This window comes from Podarcis bocagei (genome assembly GCF_964188305.1).
Source record: "Podarcis bocagei genome assembly, chromosome: 5".
NCBI classification, from domain to species: domain Eukaryota; kingdom Metazoa; phylum Chordata; class Lepidosauria; order Squamata; family Lacertidae; genus Podarcis; species Podarcis bocagei.
The window spans coordinates 55,866,013-55,888,282 of record NC_138129.1 but is presented as its reverse complement, the minus strand read 5'-3'; the positions used below and the strand labels follow the sequence as shown (position 1 = coordinate 55,888,282).

Below are 22,270 nucleotides of genomic sequence, written 5' to 3'. Positions count from 1 at the left end.
GGGTGAGGGGGGGCGGGCACGCAGAGGAAGCCGGTGGGGGAGAATCGTAACCACCAAGAAAGCTGAACGAAAAGATCGTTATTCAAATGTGGGCAGTCCTGGCGAATATTTTATTCCTCCTCTTCCCTCCCACGTTTTTTCCCCCTCTGTCTCTTTTTAAAGCGCATCTGAACGCGCGCCCCTGCGCGCGCGCGCCCGTCTAAAAAAGCAATCCGGCATGCATTCCAAAGTCCCTCTCTCTGCATATCCCTGCAATAATTTTCCGCTTTCCTTCGATAAAATTGCCAAATAATAATGAATCATTTCATAAATAATGGGTTTAGGGGCTTATCAGGGCAGGCGGGCCACTGCGAGCGCCTTATCTCTCTTGGCCACATTGCTCCGGTGTTCCGCTCTCCATACTAAATAGGAAACTGGACGTGATGTGGGAATGAGATCCCGGCGCTGCGAAGCCACCCAACACTCTCTTTCTCTTTTCTCCTTTTTTTTTTTTTTGCTTTCTCTTTTTTCTTTTTCTTTTTCTTTTTTTTACGGTAGAGGGAGGCGGGGAGAAAGGAAAAGGGGGAGAGGGGGGGAAAAAATGCATCCATCCGCCATGAATAGGCCACAAAATGGCTCCAGTCATTTTCACCAATGAAAAGCAAATGGTGAGTAAAAGAGAGAGACGATCGAGACGCGCTCGATATTGTTTTCTCGCGGGTTATTTTGTGCGTGCGTGTGTTTTGGGGGTATCTTCGCTCCGCAGCCGGCCTGCCAATGGGCCTGGCTTAGGAAGCCTTGCCTCAGAGAAGAGGGATGGGAGGCGGCCAGAGAAGTAATAGAAATACATACATATATATAAATCCCCGCGCCATTCCCAGACTCTGAGGTCGCTCTTGTGCGCACGTGTGCATATACATATATATGCACACACACACACACGCCCATATACACACTGAGGAAGGGAGGAAAGCAGGATGAAAGAAATATCAAATTATATGGATATGTATTTTCCCTTTATTTCTTTGCCCGTTCGCTGCCTCGCCTTTCCACTGCAAAACCCCTGGATGTTCTCAGGTTAGCTAATGAAACGAGCCAGCTATCCGTCAGGGCAGTTGCTGTTCGGCTGCTTTTGCTATCTGGGAGTTGTTGTTATTTTAAAAATTCTCTATTTTTCTTTGTGCTGGAGCCCGTTTCCACCCAGCAAACGGCCTGCTGTGAGTCCAGAAGCAAATGCGGAATAAACTGGAAGCGGGAGGCGGCTGGCTCCGTGCGAACCCGGTCCCGCATTCTCTGCACGTCTGCTCCCCGGCACGCGTGTACAGAAGACTGCAGCTGGACTTTATCCCTGCTACTGTAGATAGCCAGCACTAAGAAGCTCAGGCTTGGCCCTGTATTTTAAGGCGGGGGAAATGTCTACGGTGGTGCCTGCGGATCGGTAAAACTAAAGAAGCCAAGCCGGTCCGCAGGCGGCAAACCGAGTTAGCCGGCGGATTCAGGCGCTCAGACCCCAGGATTCAGACTCGTTTCCCGCTTCTCGTCGCCTCTCTTTTCCCCTGAGATACTTGGATTTGCAGGGATGGAAATGAAATGCGTTTTTTGCGCGGAGAGGTGCGAGGTATTAATAGGAGAGGGATGGGAAGCGTCCAGGAAAGACGGCCTGCCTGAGAAGGCGCAGAATCTCTCTTAAGCGGATACCGAAGTGCGTGGCAGCCTAACAGGCCGCGAAGAGAAGGCTTGGGCGGCCCTCTGTGCGTTGTTGTCCATGTTTTTCACGAGAAAGCTAAAGATTTGGGAACAGACAAGGTGGATTCTTTAAGAAAGCTCATTTGGAGCAGTGCAGTTATTATTATTATTTTATGATTGTTATTTATTAACTTAAAACAGAACCTATTTGCAGATGGGCAATATTTCAGAGGGTGGGAATTCCGTTTCTCCCAATTCAGATGCTGTCAAGATCTACAGTGTTACAGTATTCAGCTAATGCACGTGTGCATAAAAACAGCGGAAGGCTGAAAATGCAACACATTTCGAACTGGAATTTGTCGCACCCTGCTCCCTTCTTCGTCTTTTAGGAATTCCGATTCTGAATATTTCCTGTAAAACGGGTTCCTTAAAATAAAATTTAAATACTTCCCCCCTCCCCCACACGATTTTTCACTTAAAACGGTATTTCTGAACAATATAGCCCCAAAAGCCAAGGCGAGGCGCTAGCCTGCTCAAATGTTTCCTTTCTTTCGGTTTCCTGAAGCCAGCATGCTGGTGCATACAGTCCTCTAATTCCTCGTGGTGCAAAGAATAAATAAAATAGACTATCATCTGCCTACTAATACAGGGAGCGTTGTGTGTCATACAGTAGGGCAGAAAAGTGATATATTTGCACCCATCAAAATATGTACACCACAATTATGGCATCTGCACGCTTAGGAACTGAAAGCAAAAGAATACATTGCATTTAGATGATAGATAGATAGATAGATAGACGTTTGTGTGGGAATGTAGAAAGGTCGCCTAGGTCCAAATCGGGGGGCGGGGCCTTACCAACCAGCTCCTCCTCCTTCCCTCTGCGTGTATTGGCTTACACGCAAAAAAATTCCAGATCGTGTAGAAGCCGGTACTGAGGCTTCCTCCCTGTAGACGTTTCCACTCGCGCTTCCGCCCTTGATTTATTGACAGACAGATCAGGTAAACACACAAGCAGGCTGAGCGATGTCCTGATGGTGAAACCCGCATCTCGCTTGAAATGCGTGATAACTTTGTAGGAGAGGACGTCCAGGGCCCCTCAAGGCTGCTAAGCTATGCTTCAGAACAGAATGACCTTTACAAGCCCATCGGCTCAGCAGCTTCTCTGCAACTGTGGCCAGACACATGGCGCAGAATATCTCAGAAGTAGGTTAGATTACTGCAATGCATTATACGTAGGGCTGCCTTGAAGATAGTTCAGAAACCACACCGGTGCGAAATTCCGCGCCCGCATTGCTGACAGGCGCAAGATGATCTGAGCGTGTAAAGCTAATTCTGACCCGACTGTAAAGGCTGCCAATTAGTTTCCGAGCTGAATTCAAAGTGCTGGTTCCGACCTGTAAGGCTTTGTGTCACTCGGGACCCCAGTACCTCAGAGAACGCCTCTCCCCAGGTGAACCAACCCCAGCCCTGTGATCATCACGGGAGCTCTTTCTCCATGTGCCCCCTCTGAGTTAGGTCTGCGGGTTGACAACACAAGAAGGGACCTATTCAGTGGTGGCTCCCAGTTTATAGAATGCTCTCTCCAGCGAATTGCGCCTGATGCGATTACTGGCTGCTTTTAGGAGCCAATCACGAACGTATTCCCGCCACCCGACCTTTAGCCTGGAGACTTTTAGCTATTGCGGCCCTTTTTAGTAGGTCAGTTGTGTTAGAATGCTTTTAATGTATATCGGTGTTGTTGTTGTTTTGAAACTTTATATTGGTTTTAGTTTTGCGATTACATTGTAAGTTGTTTTGAGTTTACAGTCTGTAAAAAAGACTAATAAGTCCAATAGTAAATAAATAGTTAATGCAGCTGGATGCTACTCTAGTTTACAACTCTCGTTTAATTCAATTTAAGCTTTAAATAGTGTCCTCTGCCATCCTTATTATGCCTTAATCATCTTTTTGTACCTCTTTTATTTTGTCTTTTGAAAGCAGCCCGTGCATGTAAATTTTAAATAATTAAATTTGGCACTGGTAATTTATTGTTAGAATAAAAGGCAAGACGAAAGAGTACCGCTCTCTTGCCTTTTGTTCTGGCATCCGGTTACCAGGGGTAGACTGCCTCCGAAATGGAAGCTCCGTTAACAGACGTCATCTTCCTCCACAAACTTGCGTCTCCTGGCCATCTCTCGATTTTGTAGCAGTGCATATGCTGCCGGTGAATTCAGTATGGTGTGTGCGTGTAATCCACTTCTCTCGAACGTTTCTCTCCCTATCCCCCAAACACACACATTTTCGCGTTTCATACATTTCTTTCTGGATACAGCGTGCGTACAACAAAAACCCAAACGCAGCTCACTCCTCCAGACTCTGCTAAGACGTGCGCCGGACTTTTCCCGCCACTTATCTGCAATTTGCTGATCGCTCGCTTCTCCCGCAGTTCCGTTGTTGGACAGACTCAAGGCTGTTGGAGACCCAGGGCTTGTGTCAGGAGCAGAGCGAACAACTACCGCAGGGATCGCGGCTTCCTTCTAAGTAAGAGCCCCACACCTCTCCCCCACAACGATACAATGGGAAGGAAGCGTCGAAGGAAAGAAAACGATCGTTTCCTTTGCGCCCAAGAGCGAATACAAAAGGCAGGGTACAAAACAAGCTTCTGAGTCGCACAGGAATCTTCACCAGGCCTGAAGCTGCAAATAATAATAATAATAATAATAATAATAATAATAATAATAATAATAATATTGTGGGTAGGGTTTTTTTTGCCTGCAAAAGCATACTCGATTAGAAGGAGGGGTTGGTAAGAGATAGAAGCTATCCCGTTCCTTCAGGCTTTTCACATCCCAAAATGTGGTTCGGCAAACATAACATAAAGCGAAATTAAATTGTCATAGAATCATAGAATTGTAGAGTTAGAAGGGACACTGAAGGTCAACTAGTCTAGCCTCCTTAAATCCAGGAATCTCAACTAGATCATACATGATAGATAGCCACCCAATCTCTGCTTAAAAACCTCCGAGGAAGGAGAGTCCAACACCTCTCGTGGGAGTCTGTTCCACTGTCGAACAGCTCTTACTGTCAGAAAGTTATTTCTGCTGTTTAGTCGGGATCTTGTAGCTAGAAGCCATTGGTTCGTGCCCTAGCCTTCGGAGCAGGAGAAAACTTTCCATCCTCAGTGTGACAGCCCTTTAGATATTTGAAGATGGCTATCATATCTCCTCTCAGTCTCCTTTACCAGGCCAAACATACCAGTGGTAGAAGAGTTCTCTCTCATTGGTGAGACTGACTTCTTTGAGACAAGATTGTTTAGTGACGTGGGGAATGGAGAGATGCGAGTGAAGCTTCCCCCCCTTCCTGCTGGACTCCTGTGGTTACTGGTAGGAAAGGCACTTCTCACATACACATGATAATCGACGCATGAACCGGAAATAGAAACCAGGCTGCGAACCTTAACATTTCCTTCGAAACTAACCCCATCAAAATCAATTGTACTGTACTTATTTCAGACCGAGAATGCGTTTAGGATGTGAGCATTGATGTGAAATATTATGTTATGGCCCATTTGCACAGACACTCATTTCCCCCTGGCTTTCTAGTTAAATATACCCCCTACCCTGTCCAGATCTAAATATCTCTCCTCGCACCCCGCTTCCTCGGCCCCATATCCGGGACGGATCCCTCCTGATCCGAGAGGCTTCTTCCTCTGCTTAAGCCGTGGCAGGAGGCAGCATCCTGGGCTAGCCCCTCCCTAAATGAAAGCCCCCTCGAGGTAGGAGGAGAAGGAAATGTGGCCTTGACAATGAGAGGGGCTTTGTGGAGGCAAGAGGCGAGGGGCTGCCGCTGCTTAACATCTGGCAGAGGCGAATTCTACCTCCTTGTACAGTATCAGAAAGTCCAATTAAAAGGAGGAAGGAGGCGGCCGGATTGGGTGGGTGCTGCTGCGGAGGCAGCTGAAAGCAAGGGAGGGGTCGTGACTGGTCAAAGATAGAGTCGTGCTATTTTGATGGCGCTTTCCTCCTCCTCCACGACGCCCCCCTCCAGCCCCCTACTCTCTCCAAAGCTGCCATCCAAAGATCTCCTTCTTCCAACCCATCCCGGCAGAGGCCGAAGGAATGGAGAGGAAAGCCCCGGTCCCAAACGGAGATTCTGACAACAAGGAAATCCTGCTGGTTTCGCGGGCGTTTAGGGCATTGTTGGTGGCGTGGTCCTTCACTGGTAGGGTTGGGCCTGGCTTGGGCAGGTCCGTCTGCCTACAAAGCCTTGAAATCGGCTTCAGATCCCTTGGTTTAAATGATGCCTTGCTGCCACAGCATACGAACTGATTAATTCCGAGCAGCAAAGCGGCAATCGCATATATAAACCACTTGTCGTATTCGCTGCTGGGTCAGCTTCAGGGTCTTTGTATTAATTCCCAACTTGGGTCGGTCCAGCGTATCAGGGATCGCCAGATCCATTATATCCCTGCTGGACTACTGAGGTCTTCAGGGAAGTCACTGTTGGGGGGGGCGGCGTCCCTGGTGGCTGGGATGATGCTCAACTTGTAACCACAAAGAGTCCTCCTGCTTTCAACGTTGCGGGGCCTAATTTTGTGCAGCTCCCTCCCAGTTTAGGCCAGACAAGTCCTTCCACCCCTGAACTTACTGAAGATTGTCTTTTTCCTGCAGGCTTTCTAACTGAATTATGATTTTATAGTTTTAACTCGCTTTCGTCTTTTTATGATAGGTTAGGTCTCCTGCACACAGAGACAACCGCAATCAAGCGCCATACCAATCGTTGAGATAAATGATAAAATACTATCGAGTTCACGGGTCTTATGGGCTGCCGCGTAAGTCTGGGGACAGTCGGGCAGGTCTGAATGCTAGATATTCTAAACGTTCTCCATGCTATTCTTACGGGGTATAAATCCCGGGCGGAATATAAATAATAAAATTATTATTATTATTATTATTATTATTATTATTATTATTATTATTATTATTATTATTATTATTAAAGACCCTATGCACTAGTAGCCAAGGCGTTGGGAATCCTTCTTTATGTACTCGAGAAACTCAGTGTGGTGTTTCGGCCTTCGAGGTCCAACAAGCGTAGGAGTTGGGTTAGGCCACCCGCCCTTACTGGTCTTGGGCTCCCCGCGTTAGCCGCTGGCCTTGCTTGCCTTTCGACGCGCCAGTGTTCGGAGGAGAGCCCCGCTGGGCGGGCAGAGACAACTCCTCGGCCGATCCCCGGGGGCTGTTGTGGTTTCAGTTCGCCAGCAACCAATTTAAGCCTCGGTTTTTCTATGCAGCCGAGCGAGGCGCTGACCGGATTTATGCTCGAGGCGTGAAATTAACAGCCCGCAGCTCAGCGGAGAAAGCCGGACGGGAATAATTCCGCTGCATTTAAGCGATTTAAACGAAACACCATAAAATATGGATTTCTCCAGGCCCCTTCGCCAATCAGCCCCAATATAAATTGCGTTTCAAACGCCTCTATTTCTTCGTGCTTTGTTTTCTTCTTGCTTTAAACGGGAGCCCTGAACTACTGCTTGCTTAAACGAAACCAACCCGTTCACTGACTAACCAGGACCGCCGGTTTGAGGCTGAAATCCTGAACATATTTCACTCGGTCCTCGGGAACCAATCTCCTTGGACTCAGAGGGACTCCGGAAAAATCACCCCAGCGATGTGTTGTGTGTGTGTGTGGACGACGGTTCTAGGGCTGTATAATCGGAAGATAGCACCCCTTATTCTCGTGGGACTTGCTTCCAATTAAGTGCATATCGGATTGCCATCTGAAAGGGCTACCTGGTCTTAAAAAACAACCCCCCCAAAAAACCCCAAGTATTTAAGCTGAAGCTTATGCCATAATAAATTTTAGTCTTTGGGGTGCAACAGTACTCCTTTTGGGGGAGCGGGGAGAGGTGTCAAGATATCAGCACGGCTACTCCCTCTGCAAGTATTATGGAGATAGTTGGATAAACCGAGTTCAGGCTTATATCTCATAGACAGCTTCCTGTTGTTTGGCGTTTCTGGATCAAACCGGAAGCCATTCCCCACCCGCGCAGCAGTCTGTGCCACCAAATAGCCTTAGAGTTCATCGCGATCCCCAGAAATCTGATGGCTGCAAAGCGATCGAGGGGGAGGGTCTCCGTTCGTTATAATAAAACTGTGTTGGCGGCGGACAGAAGAGTTGGAACTGAGACACGTTTGGTTCTGCTGATCACAATACTATCGCCGATCGGAACATTTACTTGGAGAAAGGCCTATTGACGTAATCAGAAGAATTAGAGTTAAAATGTGTTGTGAAGCCCAAATATTCGAATTTAACTGGCTGTGTGTGCGCCCCCCCCCCCGGTTCTGGATAATTCATCTATTTCGTGGAGCGCTTGGAGGTTAACAAATCTGGCTCTGTTCTCAGAGCCTGGGCGCAGCCGACTTTTGGAAAGTGACTTTAATTCGCGCTTTGTTGCAGCGAGGAAGGCAAGGCAAGTGTTGGCTAGAGGGAACACTCAGGACGAGAGTCCTATAAGCCCCCCAAAGTATTATTAGTTGAAGGCATCGATATGGCTATGCAAAGTTAATTTAAAAGCTGATATCAACCCCAGAGTCGTTCGCTACTAGAGTTAACTGTCAGGGGTCCTTTACCTTTTTATCCGCAAATACACCATAACCGAATACATTAGCACTGCGATTCACTCAAGAAACACCCGAGTTTTCATTTCATTTTAATTTTGGATCGGTAGAAATAAAAAAGGAGATGGGAATCCAGTTACAGCGCTGTTTTTTTAGAGGTTATTACAGACAGGTGAATTCCTTCCTTCCTTCCTTCCTTCCTTCCTTCCTTCCTTCCTTCCTTCCTTCCTTCCTTCCTTCCTTCCTTCCTTCCTTCCTTCCTTTTCACTCTTCCATTGTGATATGATTTCTTATTACACCCCCCCATTATCCCTGGCATTAATGTGAAATGAAAAAGTTTCTCTTCCGCGCAGGCTGCTTCAGCGAATGGTGGCGATTTTCTTTTTATTTCAGCAACAAAGATGCTTTGCGGGCTTCCCTTCGTCTCCGTCCCCTTCTCCCCACTGCACAACTCCTCCTCTTTTGGTTGACAGTCACTCTGCCACCGTCCTCCTCTTCCACCAAATGGTAGATATCTGATCCTCCGGCCGCTCTCCCCACCCACCTCATATCTGTAAGAATGACTTCCCCGAGGCCACCTCACTCTCTTAGGAAACGCACCCGCGCGCCCGATTGCCACGAAGTCCGAAGGGTGCGTGTGTGGAATTAAAAAGCAAAAACGAGATACGGGCAGGGCAGGCAAAGAGTTTTCCGCAAGAGGATGGAGGGCAGGTTGAAGAGAAAATCCTTTCGCTTTTCTGGGGCGCAGGGAAGTCTCAGAGCCGGAGGTTGGGGAAGGGACCCCCTTTGCTCTGCCCTCTTCTCTCGTCTTAGATTCGCATGGGGGTCCCCGCCCGAGCTTGCCCGGCCACCGGGCCACACAAGGGCCGCGCTCTACGCGGCGCGCCTTGCTAGCCGCGCAACTGTCCTCCGCGGCTGCGGAGCGGCCCTGCGCCGGTGCCCAGCCCCTCTGGGCGCCCGCTGCGCTGCCAATGACAAGCGGGCGACGTCGCGGGCGGGGAAGGCGTCGCTTTCTTTCCCGATCCTTCCTCCTCCCAGTCTTCCAGCCCTTTTTTGGGTTGGAAGCTCGTCTCGTTCGCCCTTCTCCTTTCTTCACCCTGCGCGCAATTTTCCTCCCTCGTCTCCCTCCCCATTTCACCTTCCTTCCTTCCTTCCTTCCTTCCTTCCTTCCTTCCTTCCTTCCTTCCTTCCTTCCTTCCTTCCTTCCACTTCCTCCACTTTCCCTTTCTCCTCCTTTCCCTCCCCTCCCCGCGCGCCCCTCCCTCCCTCCCTCACGGCTCTCCTCTCCCTCTTTCTCCCCAGGATGCTGATGGAGAGGCCCCCCAGTGACCCGCCGCGGGATGCCGTGCACGGAGCCGGAGCCGCAGCGGAGGGCGTCGGCGAGCCGGACTTGGGCTTGGGCTCGGGCAGCCACAGCGTCGGCGGTGTTGGCGATCGGCAGCGCGGGGGGATGGCCCTCCCGGGGGAGCCGGCGCTGCTCAATGGGGTTGCCAAGGAGACAGGCCGGCCGCCCCCCTCCCCCGGCCCGGCGCCCCCCGCCGCGCCGGTGCCCGTTATCGAGCTGGTGCGCGCCGGGCGCCCTATAAAAGCCGCGGACGCGCCGAGCGGCGCCAGGCAGAGCCAGCGCGAGCGAGACGGAGGCAGCAGCACCACCACCACCAGCAGCAGCAACAGCCGAGCGCAGCGCGCCGAGCCGGCCAGCGCCCTTGCCCTCGCCCTCGCCACCGCCGCGGGCACAGGCACGGGCACGCCCCCCGCCGGCGCCAGCCTCAGCAGCAGCAGCAGCAACGCCAGCAGCGACGCCCGCATGGTGCAGCTCAGCCCCACGGCAGCCCCTGCGCTCCCGCTCCAGCCACCTGCGCGAGCCATGCTCTACGGCCTCGGCCCCCCGCTCAGCACCGCTAGCAGGTCCGCCGCAGCGTCGGGGGAGGGAGAGGGGGGAGGGAGGGACTTTTCTGCCTGTGCCATCCGTTCTCGGCTTGCTTTGCTTAGGGTCGCCTTTGTCATATGCCACCATTGTCGAGGATGTCCTCCGGTTTCACAGAATTGTGGAATTAGAAGGGAGCACGAGGGCCCTGCAGTGGAGGAATATTTCGCCCAGCGTAGGCTTCGAACCCACGACCTTGAGTTTAAGAGTCTCATGCTCTGGTTTGGGGGCTTTGCCTTGCCCCCACGCTTCCCCTCTCTCCTTCATTTTTCTTTTTCAAACCAACATCTTTTTCTTTCCCGCTCTTGTTTCCCCCCCCCTTTCTTTCTTTTGTCCTCTCGTCTTCTTATGCCCTCTGAGTGCCAAACCTGAGCTGCGTGGGACTGTCTGCCTTTCCCTTTTGTCCGCTTGCCATAGAGAGAATTGATTTTTTGCCGTACTTGCTACGAAATTAATAGCCACCACCTTCGTCTCTCTGGTGGATCGCCTGTTCTCTATTGACAATCAAATTCAGTGGCCCCTCTATATACGTCATTTTCTAAGCCACAATTATGCATCATTTTTAAAATGCCAGGTTTGTTTGTTTTTTAATGCCATTTGTTAAGTGTACGGGCTAGAACTGTAAAACAGGCTGTACCGTGAAATGCCATTGAACTAACTAGCATTACTAACTAGCAGACGTTGATAGCCTTAAAGTAACAAAGGTACGTAATGCTAGCGCTCTGGATCCCTCTCCCACCCTCCCTCGCCGAGAAATTGCCTACAGTGGAATAGATCAAAAACAGAGAGAAAACATTTCCTTCCCAGGGATTATTCTGAGTGTTTAATCAATGTGTTGCCTCCATTAGTTAGGAAATTGTTGAGGTTCCTTTTCACTGCCTGCAGAAATGCAATGCAGTTTAATCGCAATTCATATGTATATTAAAAAGCTCTGTCATGCCAGGGCCAAGCCTTCTTTGAGGTTAGTAGATGCTTCCACAATGATTCCCCCCCCCCTTCTTACACAAATCCTTTAACCCTGGTAAGCATCCCTTGGGCTTAAAAAAAGGTGCTGTAAAGTACCGTATACCTTAATTCTTCCATTAGAAGCACTCTGAAAGTGCTTCAGGCCCGTGTGTAATACATCTGAATCCTAAAAGCATCTTATTTAGAAGGTGAATGGGTTTCAGGGGAACTTACATCCAAATAAATGTGCTTAGAATTGCAGCTCAAGGTTTCTCGGTGTGTGTGATGAGCATCTGTAATATGTGCATATATGTGCAATGTTATGAATGCTCATCACACAATGCCCCCCTTCCCACACTCACTCTCTCTGCATATGCTCAGCTGAATGGAAGTACATTCAAAGACTGCCCAGTGTCTTCAGCAGAGATCTGCCTTGCAGTACTGTACTCTCTCTCCTCATTTTGTCCTGTATTCTGCCTCTTGCTTTGCAGTGGTTTCTTTGGAGAGCCAGATAACTTCTCAATGTACAGCAACAACCGAGTGAAAAGAAGACCGTCCCCCTATGAAGTGGAGCTCTCTGATGGTGAGGAAGCTTTTTAAATTTGAGAGTCTCAAGAAGTGTGATCTGCTAGTTAATTTCCTGTTATTTTTGTGCTGGCAGGGGGACGGGGGACGGACAGATTATGATCTACAGGTGGAACTTGCAACGAAACATTGCAATAGCAGTCCTTCTGCTCAGCGTTCCAGCCAGCCACACCTCCTGTCATGCTTCCTTTACTCCACAGCATTCCATAGCCATTCAGCATGCTGAGTTCTGCTTGGGTTGTTGTCCTGCTCTCAGGTTTTCTTCCCCCCTCCAAATGATTTTTGTACCTAGCAAACTTTGAGGTTCTCCCAAGCTTGCTATCACTTCCCTCTTGTATGTGGATGGTGTGTCATTTTGGCGACTTAGGGATCTGCATTTGGTGAATATACGATGCCTAAGTACATAAATCGGAGGTAATTAACATGGTTGTCAGACTCCAACTCCCATCAGCCCCAGCCAGCATGACTAATGGTCAGAAATGATGGGAGCTATAGTCCAACAGCACCTGGTGTTGGCTTCATAGTGGTGATGATGATGGTGACAATAGCAATAATGAGAAAATGTTGGGATGAAACCAATTGGGTGGTATTCATTAAAGTTTTACTCAGAGCAGATCCATTGAAATGAATAGGCATGACTAAGTTAGGTCCTTTAAGTTCAGTGGTTCTTCTACTCTGAGTAAAGCTTAGTTGATGACCACCCTAGGAGGGAGAAGACAATATTTGCCTACTACATTGCCCTGGTCCTGTATTTATTCATGTATTTGGGCAATATGCACTAAGCAAAACCAGTTTTTGGAAATCAAAGGAGCGTAGCCATCAGTGTTGGATGGGATTTGAGGGGGTGAGGCCTTTGGACCTTCAGCTGGGTCATGTGCCCAGATGTTCTGGAGCTTTCAGGGCTGGACTTGGGTGCAGAAGCCCAGGGCCTCAATCAGCAGAACAAGAAGGAGGGTCCTCTAAAGCAGCAGGACTGGCTTACCACATTCTGAAGCAATACACAATATTGCAGCTGTGAAAAGTGCAAATTCCATGGGATTGAAAATAAAGCTGCCAATATTGTGATGCTGTTATAGGAACCTATTGTGTCCACTTCTGGCTACCTTACCTCAAAATGGATATTATGCAGCTGGAAAAAGAATAATGAAAGGACAGCCAAAACGATCACAGGACTGGAGGAAGGGTTACAACACCTGAGACTTTCTTTGTAAAAAAAAAAAAAAAGACGAGTAAGACAGGTGGCAGGATAGAGGTGTGTATGGTGTGGAGAAAGTGGAGAGAGAGAAGTCACACTCCCTCTCTCTTCATCCCCTGAAACTGAATGTTGGAAGGTTCAGGGCAGACAAAACAATGTACTTGATAGAGCCTCATTGAACTATGACACTTGCTTCCACAAGAGGCATCGATGGGCACCAACATGGATGGCTTCAAAACAGGATTAGACAAATTCATGGAGGAGAGGGCTTATCAGTGGCTGCTACTCATGCCTATGTTCTACCTCCACTATCAGAGAAGGCATATGCCTCTGAGTACCAGTTGCTGGAAACTATGTATGTATATATACTGGCCTTGAAGTTCATGGAATAATTTAAAAGTTGCCCATGAGCAAAAGGTTGATTTTAGGCTTCTTTACACCTGAACCATGTGAAGCATCAGTGTATACTTGACTGGCGAGATGTTCCTCCTTGGTTTATATATACTTAAGACCCAGAAGTACTATTAGCCTGTCTGGACTGTGTATAAACTGGGCATGTGTTCTTGTAATCACCAAGCTGAACACAGCCCCATCAGTCATGTCCAGATTCTCGACAGCCCTTTTGTAGCCTTAGGTAGGCAGCAATATGACAAAGAGGGTTTGCCTTAGTGGGGCACAACTTGTGCAGGTCGAGAATCAAAGAAGCCAAAGTGAGGATGCAGAGCAGGTTTTATTGATGTGGGATAAGGACATGAAGTAGAAACTTTGTTAAAAACCCCTGGAACTAATTCCATGAATGGGACACATGCTGTCACCCATACCTCATTTGCTCAAGAACTGTTATGGAGAAATTGGGTTATTATGACCATAGCAGCCTGATAATCCCAGGGTAATTAACTGGCAAAATGCCATTTGGAGGTCAAAACTCCTTCCCAGTGAGAGGTCGCCACTTACAGAACATGGTGAGGATTTGTAATGTATTTCAAAGCAATAGAAATATCTAGTGGTCATGATCTTGCCGCTTTTTCAATCATTTATGTTTAAATTAGGGATCAAACAAAACTTAAAGAAAATCACCTGAAAAGATTGAAATATATCTCCCCCTTTTAATATTATATTTTAAATATCAGATTTGACATTTCCTCCATCCATATTGGCAAAGTGGTTGCTTGCTTGCTAGCTATGCTGCTTTACATATGCTTAGTAATCCTCAATATTCACATTAACAGTCGTGCTGGCTCTATTAATGAGTCCATTTTTATATTTCATCAAACATTTGACTTTGTCTGTTGCTAGCTCAGTTGTTCAACTATTGATATTGCCACAATTTATAGAAGGACTGGATATAATTTGGATGCCTCATTGAAAAGACACAGGGACAAGCTATTTGACATGACAATGCAGCTGGACTAATCTTAAATTGTGGATTTCCTCAATTTAAGATTAGTCTTGCCTCACCATCTTCAGTTGGTTTGCAAGGATCCTCTGTCTTTTAAATGAGAGTTATCCTGTGGCAGTGAGGGACTTAGCTTCTGCCAATGTGTTCATTTAGACCAAACCAACAATTTACATGGAACTGCTGCCACACTGGTTCTAGAGCAGCCCTCATTGAGGCAAACATGTAAAGTGGGGACGTGCAGAGGCATAGCCCATCTAACTTAGTATTGACAAGTACACGGACTGACAGCATCTCTCCAGGGTTTCAGATAGGGGTCTCCTCCAGCTCTTCCTGGGGATTGAACCTGAGACCTTCTGCATGCAAAGCAGATGCTCTGCCACTAAGCCACAACCCTGGGTTGGGAGGCTGCTGGAAAAGCAGTACAATGAATCCACACGCTATTGAATTATTTTTACAGGCGTTTTCAAAAACTGGGATTAATTTTGTGATGGATTAACTCTGTGTGGTATTTCTGTAGTTCTGTCACCTGAACAAGCAAAGAAAACAAAGCAGAGAACGATCAACCCCAATGAGCCCTAAGTCTACAGAAGCCCAAACCAACAATGATCCTAATATATTTGATTTAATCCATTATAAATGCAGTTTTGCATTATGTCAAGGGTGGCCTGTGGGCTGCTTTGACCTCTGGGGGACCTCTCCAAGGGCCTCGTGCCAGTGACCTAAAAAGTGTGGGGGGTGATCAAGAGGCTGCCCTACATTCACACCCACTCTCTCTAGTACACACCCACACACCCAGACCCACACACACCGCTGAGGTTGGGTGGGATTTGAAACCATGACCCTAGATAGCAATCTCAGGACAATTTTCCACGACTGAACACAATTTTCCCTGTACCCTCCTTCTTTTCACCCCTCTACAGCAGAAACCTATGGCGGGTACTCCTCCATGCGACAGCAGAGTCCCAATGCTGGTGAGGACATCATCATTATTTTTTGTTCCATTGCTGCCGCCAAATTCTCAGGGGCCATAGGGAAGAACTTGGGGGAGGGGAGCTGGGCTTTTGGTGAACTACCCCTGCTTTATGTCCTCAAAGGCAAGACTTGGGAAGCATTTTTAGTCTAAAAGTTGTGCACCAGTCAACTGGCAAAACGCCAACTTGTTCAGGGACACTAAGGTAGAACTTTGTGATCTCTGTGATGCGGTAGATTGGATGTGGTACACTGATGGGACCAGGACTAAAAAGTTGGATTTGTATCTGTGGGATGAGAGTTTATATTCTATCTTATTTATGAACTGAGATTACTTCAGATGTGCCTGCAACACATGACTTTCTCCAAGGCCAGGTAAGATGGTTGGGGTTCCTGGAGCAGTTCTCCAAACAGAGACCCTCTTTCACCCCAAAATAAATGCATGAAATCAAGTCCACAGGATAAGGCTTCTGGTATATTAAAGAAGGTGGGGAATCTTTTTGGCTCAGTGGGCCAGATCACTATCTAGCTGCAACCCAATGGATCAACTTTGACAGTTGGGTGTGGCTAGTTGGGAATGGCTTTGCAGGCCAAACTGAGACCCTTGCTGACCCACCCTAGTTAAGTTTGTGGGCCAGAGATTCTCTACTGTTGCTGCAGTAGGTTGATCTGAAGTATAAGGTCTGGGGGATAGAGAGTTGCCTTCTCACAACTTTTTCACAGCTACCAAGTTGGTGATCCAATGAAAAAAGCTCAATGCCATCACCCACTTTTGTCAATGCCCAAGTAACTAAAGAAAAATGTCTCCACAGTCGAAGAGTTTTTAGGGCTTAGTGCTTAGTTCAGCTATCAAAACTCAGGATATAAAATTTAGATTGGCAGATCAATTTGGATATTCTAGATTTTTATTTCTATTTTTTTTTTTAAAAAAAAAGAAGTTTTGCTCATGGGTTGCGAAAAATATCCTCTCAGTTTGAGCGCTTCAGTGGAAGTAGTTGTAATATTTGTTTTCTCAGTCATGACATGTTCTTAAGATAAGCCCTCAATATTTTTAAGCCATGCATAAATGGATCTGGAACAGGGCCAGTTTCCAGTTTTACTGCCACTCTTCTTGTCATGAAAACTGTTAGGCAGGTAGAGCTCCTTCTGTTGAACCTCCTGCAAGGAGGGATTTATAATCTGTATATGCACAAGGGCACAAGGATCTCAAATACAGGGTCACCATATTCCCAAAAGCTAATATCCGGAAAAGTTGTTGACCTTTGGGGAGCATCTTCAAAAAAATAAGTGTTTTTTAAAGCATTTTTTTAAAAAATATTGCTCTAGTTGCCATACATCTGGGTTCCCCCCAACATTTGGCCGATTCTGTGAAAATCCACCCAGACGCCATTTTGGCAGTCCAGCCAAAAGACAGCCACTCCAGGTTTCAAAATAATTGTATATTAAGTGTGGATTGTCAGGCGGGAATTGGCTCTTGGTGTGACTAAAAGCAGAGTGTCTGTGAGCATGTGAAGAATTGTTTTCCTTAAGCATTAATTCATCTCAGTCCAGGCTTGGGTGTCAGCACCAGGCCACTGCCGAGGCCCCAGTACTGAATCAGAAGTCACTGACAGTGACGTCTGCCCTGAATTTGGCATTTTAAAATTTCCCACAATGCTGCCAATATAGCCTGACAACCACCATTTTGTGATTCCTTTAGTGGCCCATGACAATGTTCTGTCAGGGGCACTGTGTGAAATTTAAAATGGAGCCTCCTAGCAGGATGTCATTGCCACCACGTAAGTCTGCAGTGCCCACTAATGTAGAAGACCCGCCAGAGGGCAATTTGCAGAGTGCTCCTTGAGTCCTAGAGTTGACCCTGTCTCTGTCAGTTCCATTCACCTGGGACAAATGCTTCTGGATCAGAGGGCAGGGGATCCATTGATAGGTTTTTTTGCTTTAGTGCTTATCCCTTTGCAAACTGAGAACCAAAGCCAGCTTTGAGCAACAGCTTCCTCCCCTTAATACCTATCGATTCAGATTTCCCTATTGCAACAGTTGATCTCATTACATCTCCAGCCCCCTGACTTGAAGAGACCCTTGATACTTGACTGCCCACTCAGTCCAGTTACCCTTCACCACTGCCACCAGTGCTGCTCATTAAAAAAAATGCCAAATTCATGCTGAAGTAAACAATGCCTATAAAGTCAAGTATGTGTAATCTCCTTCCTCTGCACAGTGCATAATTCATGCAGAATATAAGGGTAAACATTGCTTATGGAAAAGACAGGGGAATGACACTTGCTACTGCCTTCTGCTGTAACATATGGTGATTCTTGCTCTTATGCACAGGGTTTTCCTGGTCACCTGGGTTGGCATCGGGAAGGAAATTCCCCCCGCGGCACATTGGCAGACACCGGGGCTTTTTCGCCTTCCTCTGGAGCATTGAGCAGGATCATCTGTTAGGATCAGGTGGGCGTATCCCACACGATCAATTTCCTGCTTCGATTGTTGGGTGGACTAACTTGTGGGGAACTGCTGGGTCCTAGGCCCCTTTCCCTTGGGAGGTGACTGCCGACGGGCTTTGCACTCAACTAAATCCACATTTTTATTTTTAAAATTCTGCTAAAATTGAGTATGTGCAAATTGCTGGAAATGGGTTGTGAATTAAAGTTATTGGTCTATATCCATGGCGGTTTTGCACTAGTGGAAATCACCTCTGTTTGCCGAAGATGATTTTTACTGATCTCCAGGAGAAGCTGGTCTGTTTCAAGGAATGGGGCAATGCCCCATCAGCCCAAGTCGACGCTTAGTCAGCTCCTACCTGCCTGCCATCTTTTGTATAGTGAGTCCAGAGATGGGCAGTGTTGGTTGTCAGCTTCCTCCTCCTTACTCTCAGGTGGACTCTACACATATAAAAAAACACACACACTTTTAAAAAGTTTTGAAAAACACATTGAATTTGGCATAGCTCACTTTCGCCCTCTAGTGTCACATTTGTATATTGCACTTCACAACACATTTAAAATGTTTTATTTGCATCTGTATAGCCGAGTCCTCAGTGTCACGATTATGGAACTCAGCAATGAGGAGGATGGGGCAAAACTAGAATTAGTTGGCTCTGCCTGTTATTGGGCATGGTTCCACCTACTGTGAGCCACTCTGCCTTCTGCCATACCAGTCTCAATGGGCACCTCAACTGATCTCTCCTACCCACTGCAACCCAGGTGTCCCCTGAAAAGTTGCTTCTGATGGTTAGGAGACCCTCCTGATCAGTATGGAATACGAACCAGAGGGTTGCAGTAGATGGAGGTCTTTTGTGTACGTGTGACAAAAATTAGGGGCCCTGCCTTGCACAAACAGAAGCTTTTTTTCACTGGAACAAAGCCAACTTGGGATGCATTCTGTACCAAGTTCTCTTTCTCTCTCTCTCTTGGCCCCCTCCTCAACACTGGGCCTCAGTTATAAGAGTGTTTGGTGGATCTTAAGGACCCCAATACACATAGCATGTGTCATATCATGAACATCAGACTATCCAACTGGGTGTTATGAGTTTTTGTAAGATGAAACAATTCACAGTCTGCATAATATTTGTTTGTTTGTCTCATTTATATCCCATCTTTCCCTCAAGGAACTCAAGGTGGCATATAGCTTTCCCGCCTCCCCAGCATATCCTCACAACTACCCTGTGAGGTAGCTTAGGCTAAGAGACAGTAACTGACCCAATGCTGAAAAGTGTCAATTTAGCACCCACCACCACCAACATGCTATAGATGATAGATGATAGATAGATGATAGATAGATAGATAGATAGATAGAGATAGAGATAGTGTCTCCCTGAAGTGCTGTATGTATATTCCTTTCTGTTAAGGATTCTCTGATTAGTAGCTAGCCAAGTTGCACTGTGGGATGAGGCCTCAGGTTATGTTGCTGCAGAAGAGATTGGGTTGAAATACAAACTGATTATAGTTTGTGTCACACCTTATGAGAAGAAAGAATTGGGCACCTGTCTAATTTCTGTCTCCCGTTCCAGTGATGAAAAGTGTACCTGGCTGGCTCTGCCAAGATATCTACAGATTGTACTGTAGGAATGAAGGAGAAATCCAGTTTTTATGCAACCTTATCTAATTCACACTTCTGAAAAAATACACAAACTGAAACATGACTGTCCTTCAAAATTTGCATACAGAGAAATGTATTTTAGGGGAAATGTACATTAAAATGCTGAGTAATTTTTGTGAGGTTTTTTAATTCAAAAAATTGCAAACTAATGCAGAAATCTGGTGAACTGAATTCAAGATGGGAAAAATGAGAGATTCATCCATCCCTACTTGAAAGCCACACTTTAATAAGTTGTTTTGATGTGTTCGTGTTACTGTTTCCCCATGAATTCTGTCACTGCTAAACTTGCATTTCTCTTTATTTTTAGGTCCTCACACAAAGGTGGTCCGTCGAATATTCACAAATAGCCGGGAGAGGTGGAGGCAGCAGAATGTCAATGGAGCTTTTGCTGAGCTCCGCAAGCTCATCCCAACTCACCCACCTGACAAAAAGCTGAGCAAGAACGAAATCTTACGCCTGGCTATGAAATACATCAATTTCTTGGCCAAGCTGCTCAATGACCAGGAAGAAGAAGGAAACCAAAGGGGGAAAGTCAGCAAAGAGAGTGGCCTCGTGCAAGAGGACCTTCTTCAGGACATGTTGTCTCCAAACTCAAGCTGTGGAAGCTCATTAGATGGAGCAGGAAGCCCAGACAGTTTCACAGAAGAACACGAACCATTAGACCCCAAGCAGCACACAAGAGCTCTCCACCATTCTATTCTTCCCATTGAAAACAGTGCGCAGCGATGATGAACCTGCAAAGAGGCACAGGCAGGCCCTTGAATACATGGTATCTGGAATTTATGCATGTCCTTCACCCCCCCCCCTCCTCTTGAAAAGAAAATGGGTACTTCCCAAGTTTTCCTGTTGGCTTGAACAAGAGAGCTGCATAACAAAACACAGATGGATCAAGTGCATCTTCACTGACAGAGCATTGATGGCCTGGGAGGATTGTCTTGTTAACTCTGTGTTTTTGAAAGAGTTTAACACTCAAAGGTGGAAATATGCAGCTATCTCATCTTGTATTCATACAAGGTTTAAAAGGGATTGGCCTGACACTCTGTCCTTCTGCAGAGTTATCACTGTTTCAGTATTGTGTTGCCCCTCGTTTCCTGTCATCTGTTCCAAGCATCTTCCATAACATTGTGCATCCGTGTGGCCATGAAAGCCCTTAGAAACCATCCTTGCAGTGTGGTTTTTCTCCAACTCACTTTGAGAAAATGTATGCAACTTGTCTGCCTTCACTCAAGAGCTTTGCCTTTCTTATGGAAGAAAGGAAATAATCCCTTGCGAAGGAACAGCTGACTTTGTGTTGTGGGTTTCTCTGAATTTTTTTAAAAAATTAAATCTAGCTCAGTTTTGGGTTGTTTGAGGTCTTGTATTTATGATGGTGGAAATCTTTTTGTTTAATTCCAACCTGCAGTATCTGTTGAACTAAAAAGGTACATCAGTGAGGGTTTGTTTCCCAACGTCTGACATTTCATCACAATGATGATTTCTTCTAACCTGGGTGAGCAACAGCATTTCCTTGGAGTTCTTATCTTGGGGTTTCCTGGTTTTATTTTTCCTGAAACAAGTGCGACGAGAAATTGTGTGTGTATGTAAATATATATTTATATACAAAACTGGTATAAACAATGTTTCAGTAATGCACTTTGACTCGTTTGGATTTACTTACGTAAAAGTCAGGGGTCACATGAGCCACTAGGAGCTTCTCCTGCACAAGATCTGTGTAAATGAATGGGAGTTGCACAAAAGCATATCCATGAACCATATTTGTGGTTGATGCTGTTGGTCATCAGAGTCAGGTTCTTGCTGGGAATGGCAAATGGTCAACTGTGCTATGTGCCAGACATGCTAAGGGTGCCTCCAGATGGAGTATTCACCCTGATTTGCTTGTGGTGAGGCTAGACAGCGTATCAGTGCATTCCCCCTATCATAGGTGGGTAGCTGTGTTGGTCTGCCATAGCTGAAACAAAATAAAAAAATTCCTTCCAGTAGCACCTTAGAGACCAACTAAGTTTGTTATTGGTACGAGCTTTTGCGTGCATGCACACTTCTTCAGATACCTATGCATGCACGCGAAAGCTCATACCAATAACAAACTTAGTTGGTCTCTAAGGTACTACTGGAAGGAATTTTTTTATTTTGTTCCCCCTATCACTTATTGCAAAAAGTCCAATATTTGGGGGTTTGTTGCACAAGACCTCCCAAGCAACTACAGTTGTGCAGCCTGCATTTATCAGTATGTGATTGAATCAAACCCCAAAATAGCAACAGTCTGGAAGTGCCCTAGGAGACTTTGCAGTAGAAGCCCCAGGAGGACAATGCTCAGGGGGTACTATTCTCAGAAGTTGCAGGGAGCCAGAGCTGGTGTGCATTCTGTTGTGCAACATAGCCCTGTGATGTTATTTTTCCGATATCATGTGAGCTCTTTCCTGGGCATTTCTCCAATGCCAGTACTTTGTTCAAAACCTCTTCCAACTACCCCCCATCAGAATCTACCCAACTCTCTGCAATCTCACCAAACCACCAATAAAGCCTATGACAGTGTTTGAGAAATACTTTGAGCTTTGAAGGTTACAGGCAATGATTCTGTGGCGATTGCAGATCCAGGAAGTTTTTACACTTCTCAGGGCCAATTCATATACTGTACTGCATGTTCAAGACGAGCGTAGGAGATCTTCTAAGTGTGCAGATAAAAATGTAGCATGTGAATGTGCACAAAGCAACATGTTTGCCAGCACACCCATAATTCTAGGATGCACATTGGGAAGCTATAGTTGCTAAGACTGCTTCTGTTTTATGCACTCTCTGTAGCTACAGCAGTTTTACAGGTTCAAGGCATGATTCAGAAAACTCTGGGTGCTTCCATGACTGAAGGACAGAGCTTTGCAAACAAATGG

At 46.6% G+C, this 22,270-nt stretch overlaps 1 protein-coding gene and 1 long non-coding RNA gene across 4 annotated transcripts; one reads left to right on the top strand and one right to left on the bottom strand.

Moving 5' to 3' along the window:
- The first annotated feature begins 544 nt into the window (after positions 1 to 544).
- Positions 545 to 21,017, top strand: TAL1 (TAL bHLH transcription factor 1, erythroid differentiation factor). Of its 3 annotated transcripts, none has more exons than XM_081195611.1 (5): positions 545 to 647; positions 9,567 to 10,172; positions 11,628 to 11,719; positions 15,239 to 15,286; positions 19,693 to 21,017. In XM_081195611.1, the coding sequence occupies exons 1-5, from the start codon at positions 634 to 636 to the stop codon at positions 20,112 to 20,114; spliced, it is 1,182 nt and encodes a 393-aa protein (XP_081051737.1). In that variant the 5' UTR covers positions 545 to 633; the 3' UTR covers positions 20,115 to 21,017. The 3 variants fall into 3 exon arrangements, with proteins under 3 accessions (XP_081051737.1, XP_081051736.1, XP_081051738.1); XM_081195610.1 differs by having other exon boundaries at positions 15,236 to 15,286; XM_081195612.1 differs by lacking the exon at positions 15,239 to 15,286.
- On the bottom strand, positions 3,660 to 4,996 carry LOC308587345. The gene is made up of 2 exons (XR_014008323.1): positions 4,900 to 4,996; positions 3,660 to 4,340 (listed from the first exon to the last, which is right to left on the bottom strand). It is a non-coding gene; the product is annotated as an uncharacterized lncRNA (long non-coding RNA).
- Positions 21,018 to 22,270: the final 1,253 nt, after the last annotated feature.

Coding starts and splice junctions, on each gene's coding strand:
- TAL1 (XM_081195610.1), top strand. Junction 11,720..15,235: donor TGAAGTGGAGCTCTCTGATG/GTGAGGAAGCTT, acceptor ACCCCTCTACAG/CAGAAACCTATGGCGGGTAC. Junction 15,287..19,692: donor ACAGCAGAGTCCCAATGCTG/GTGAGGACATCA, acceptor CTTTATTTTTAG/GTCCTCACACAAAGGTGGTC.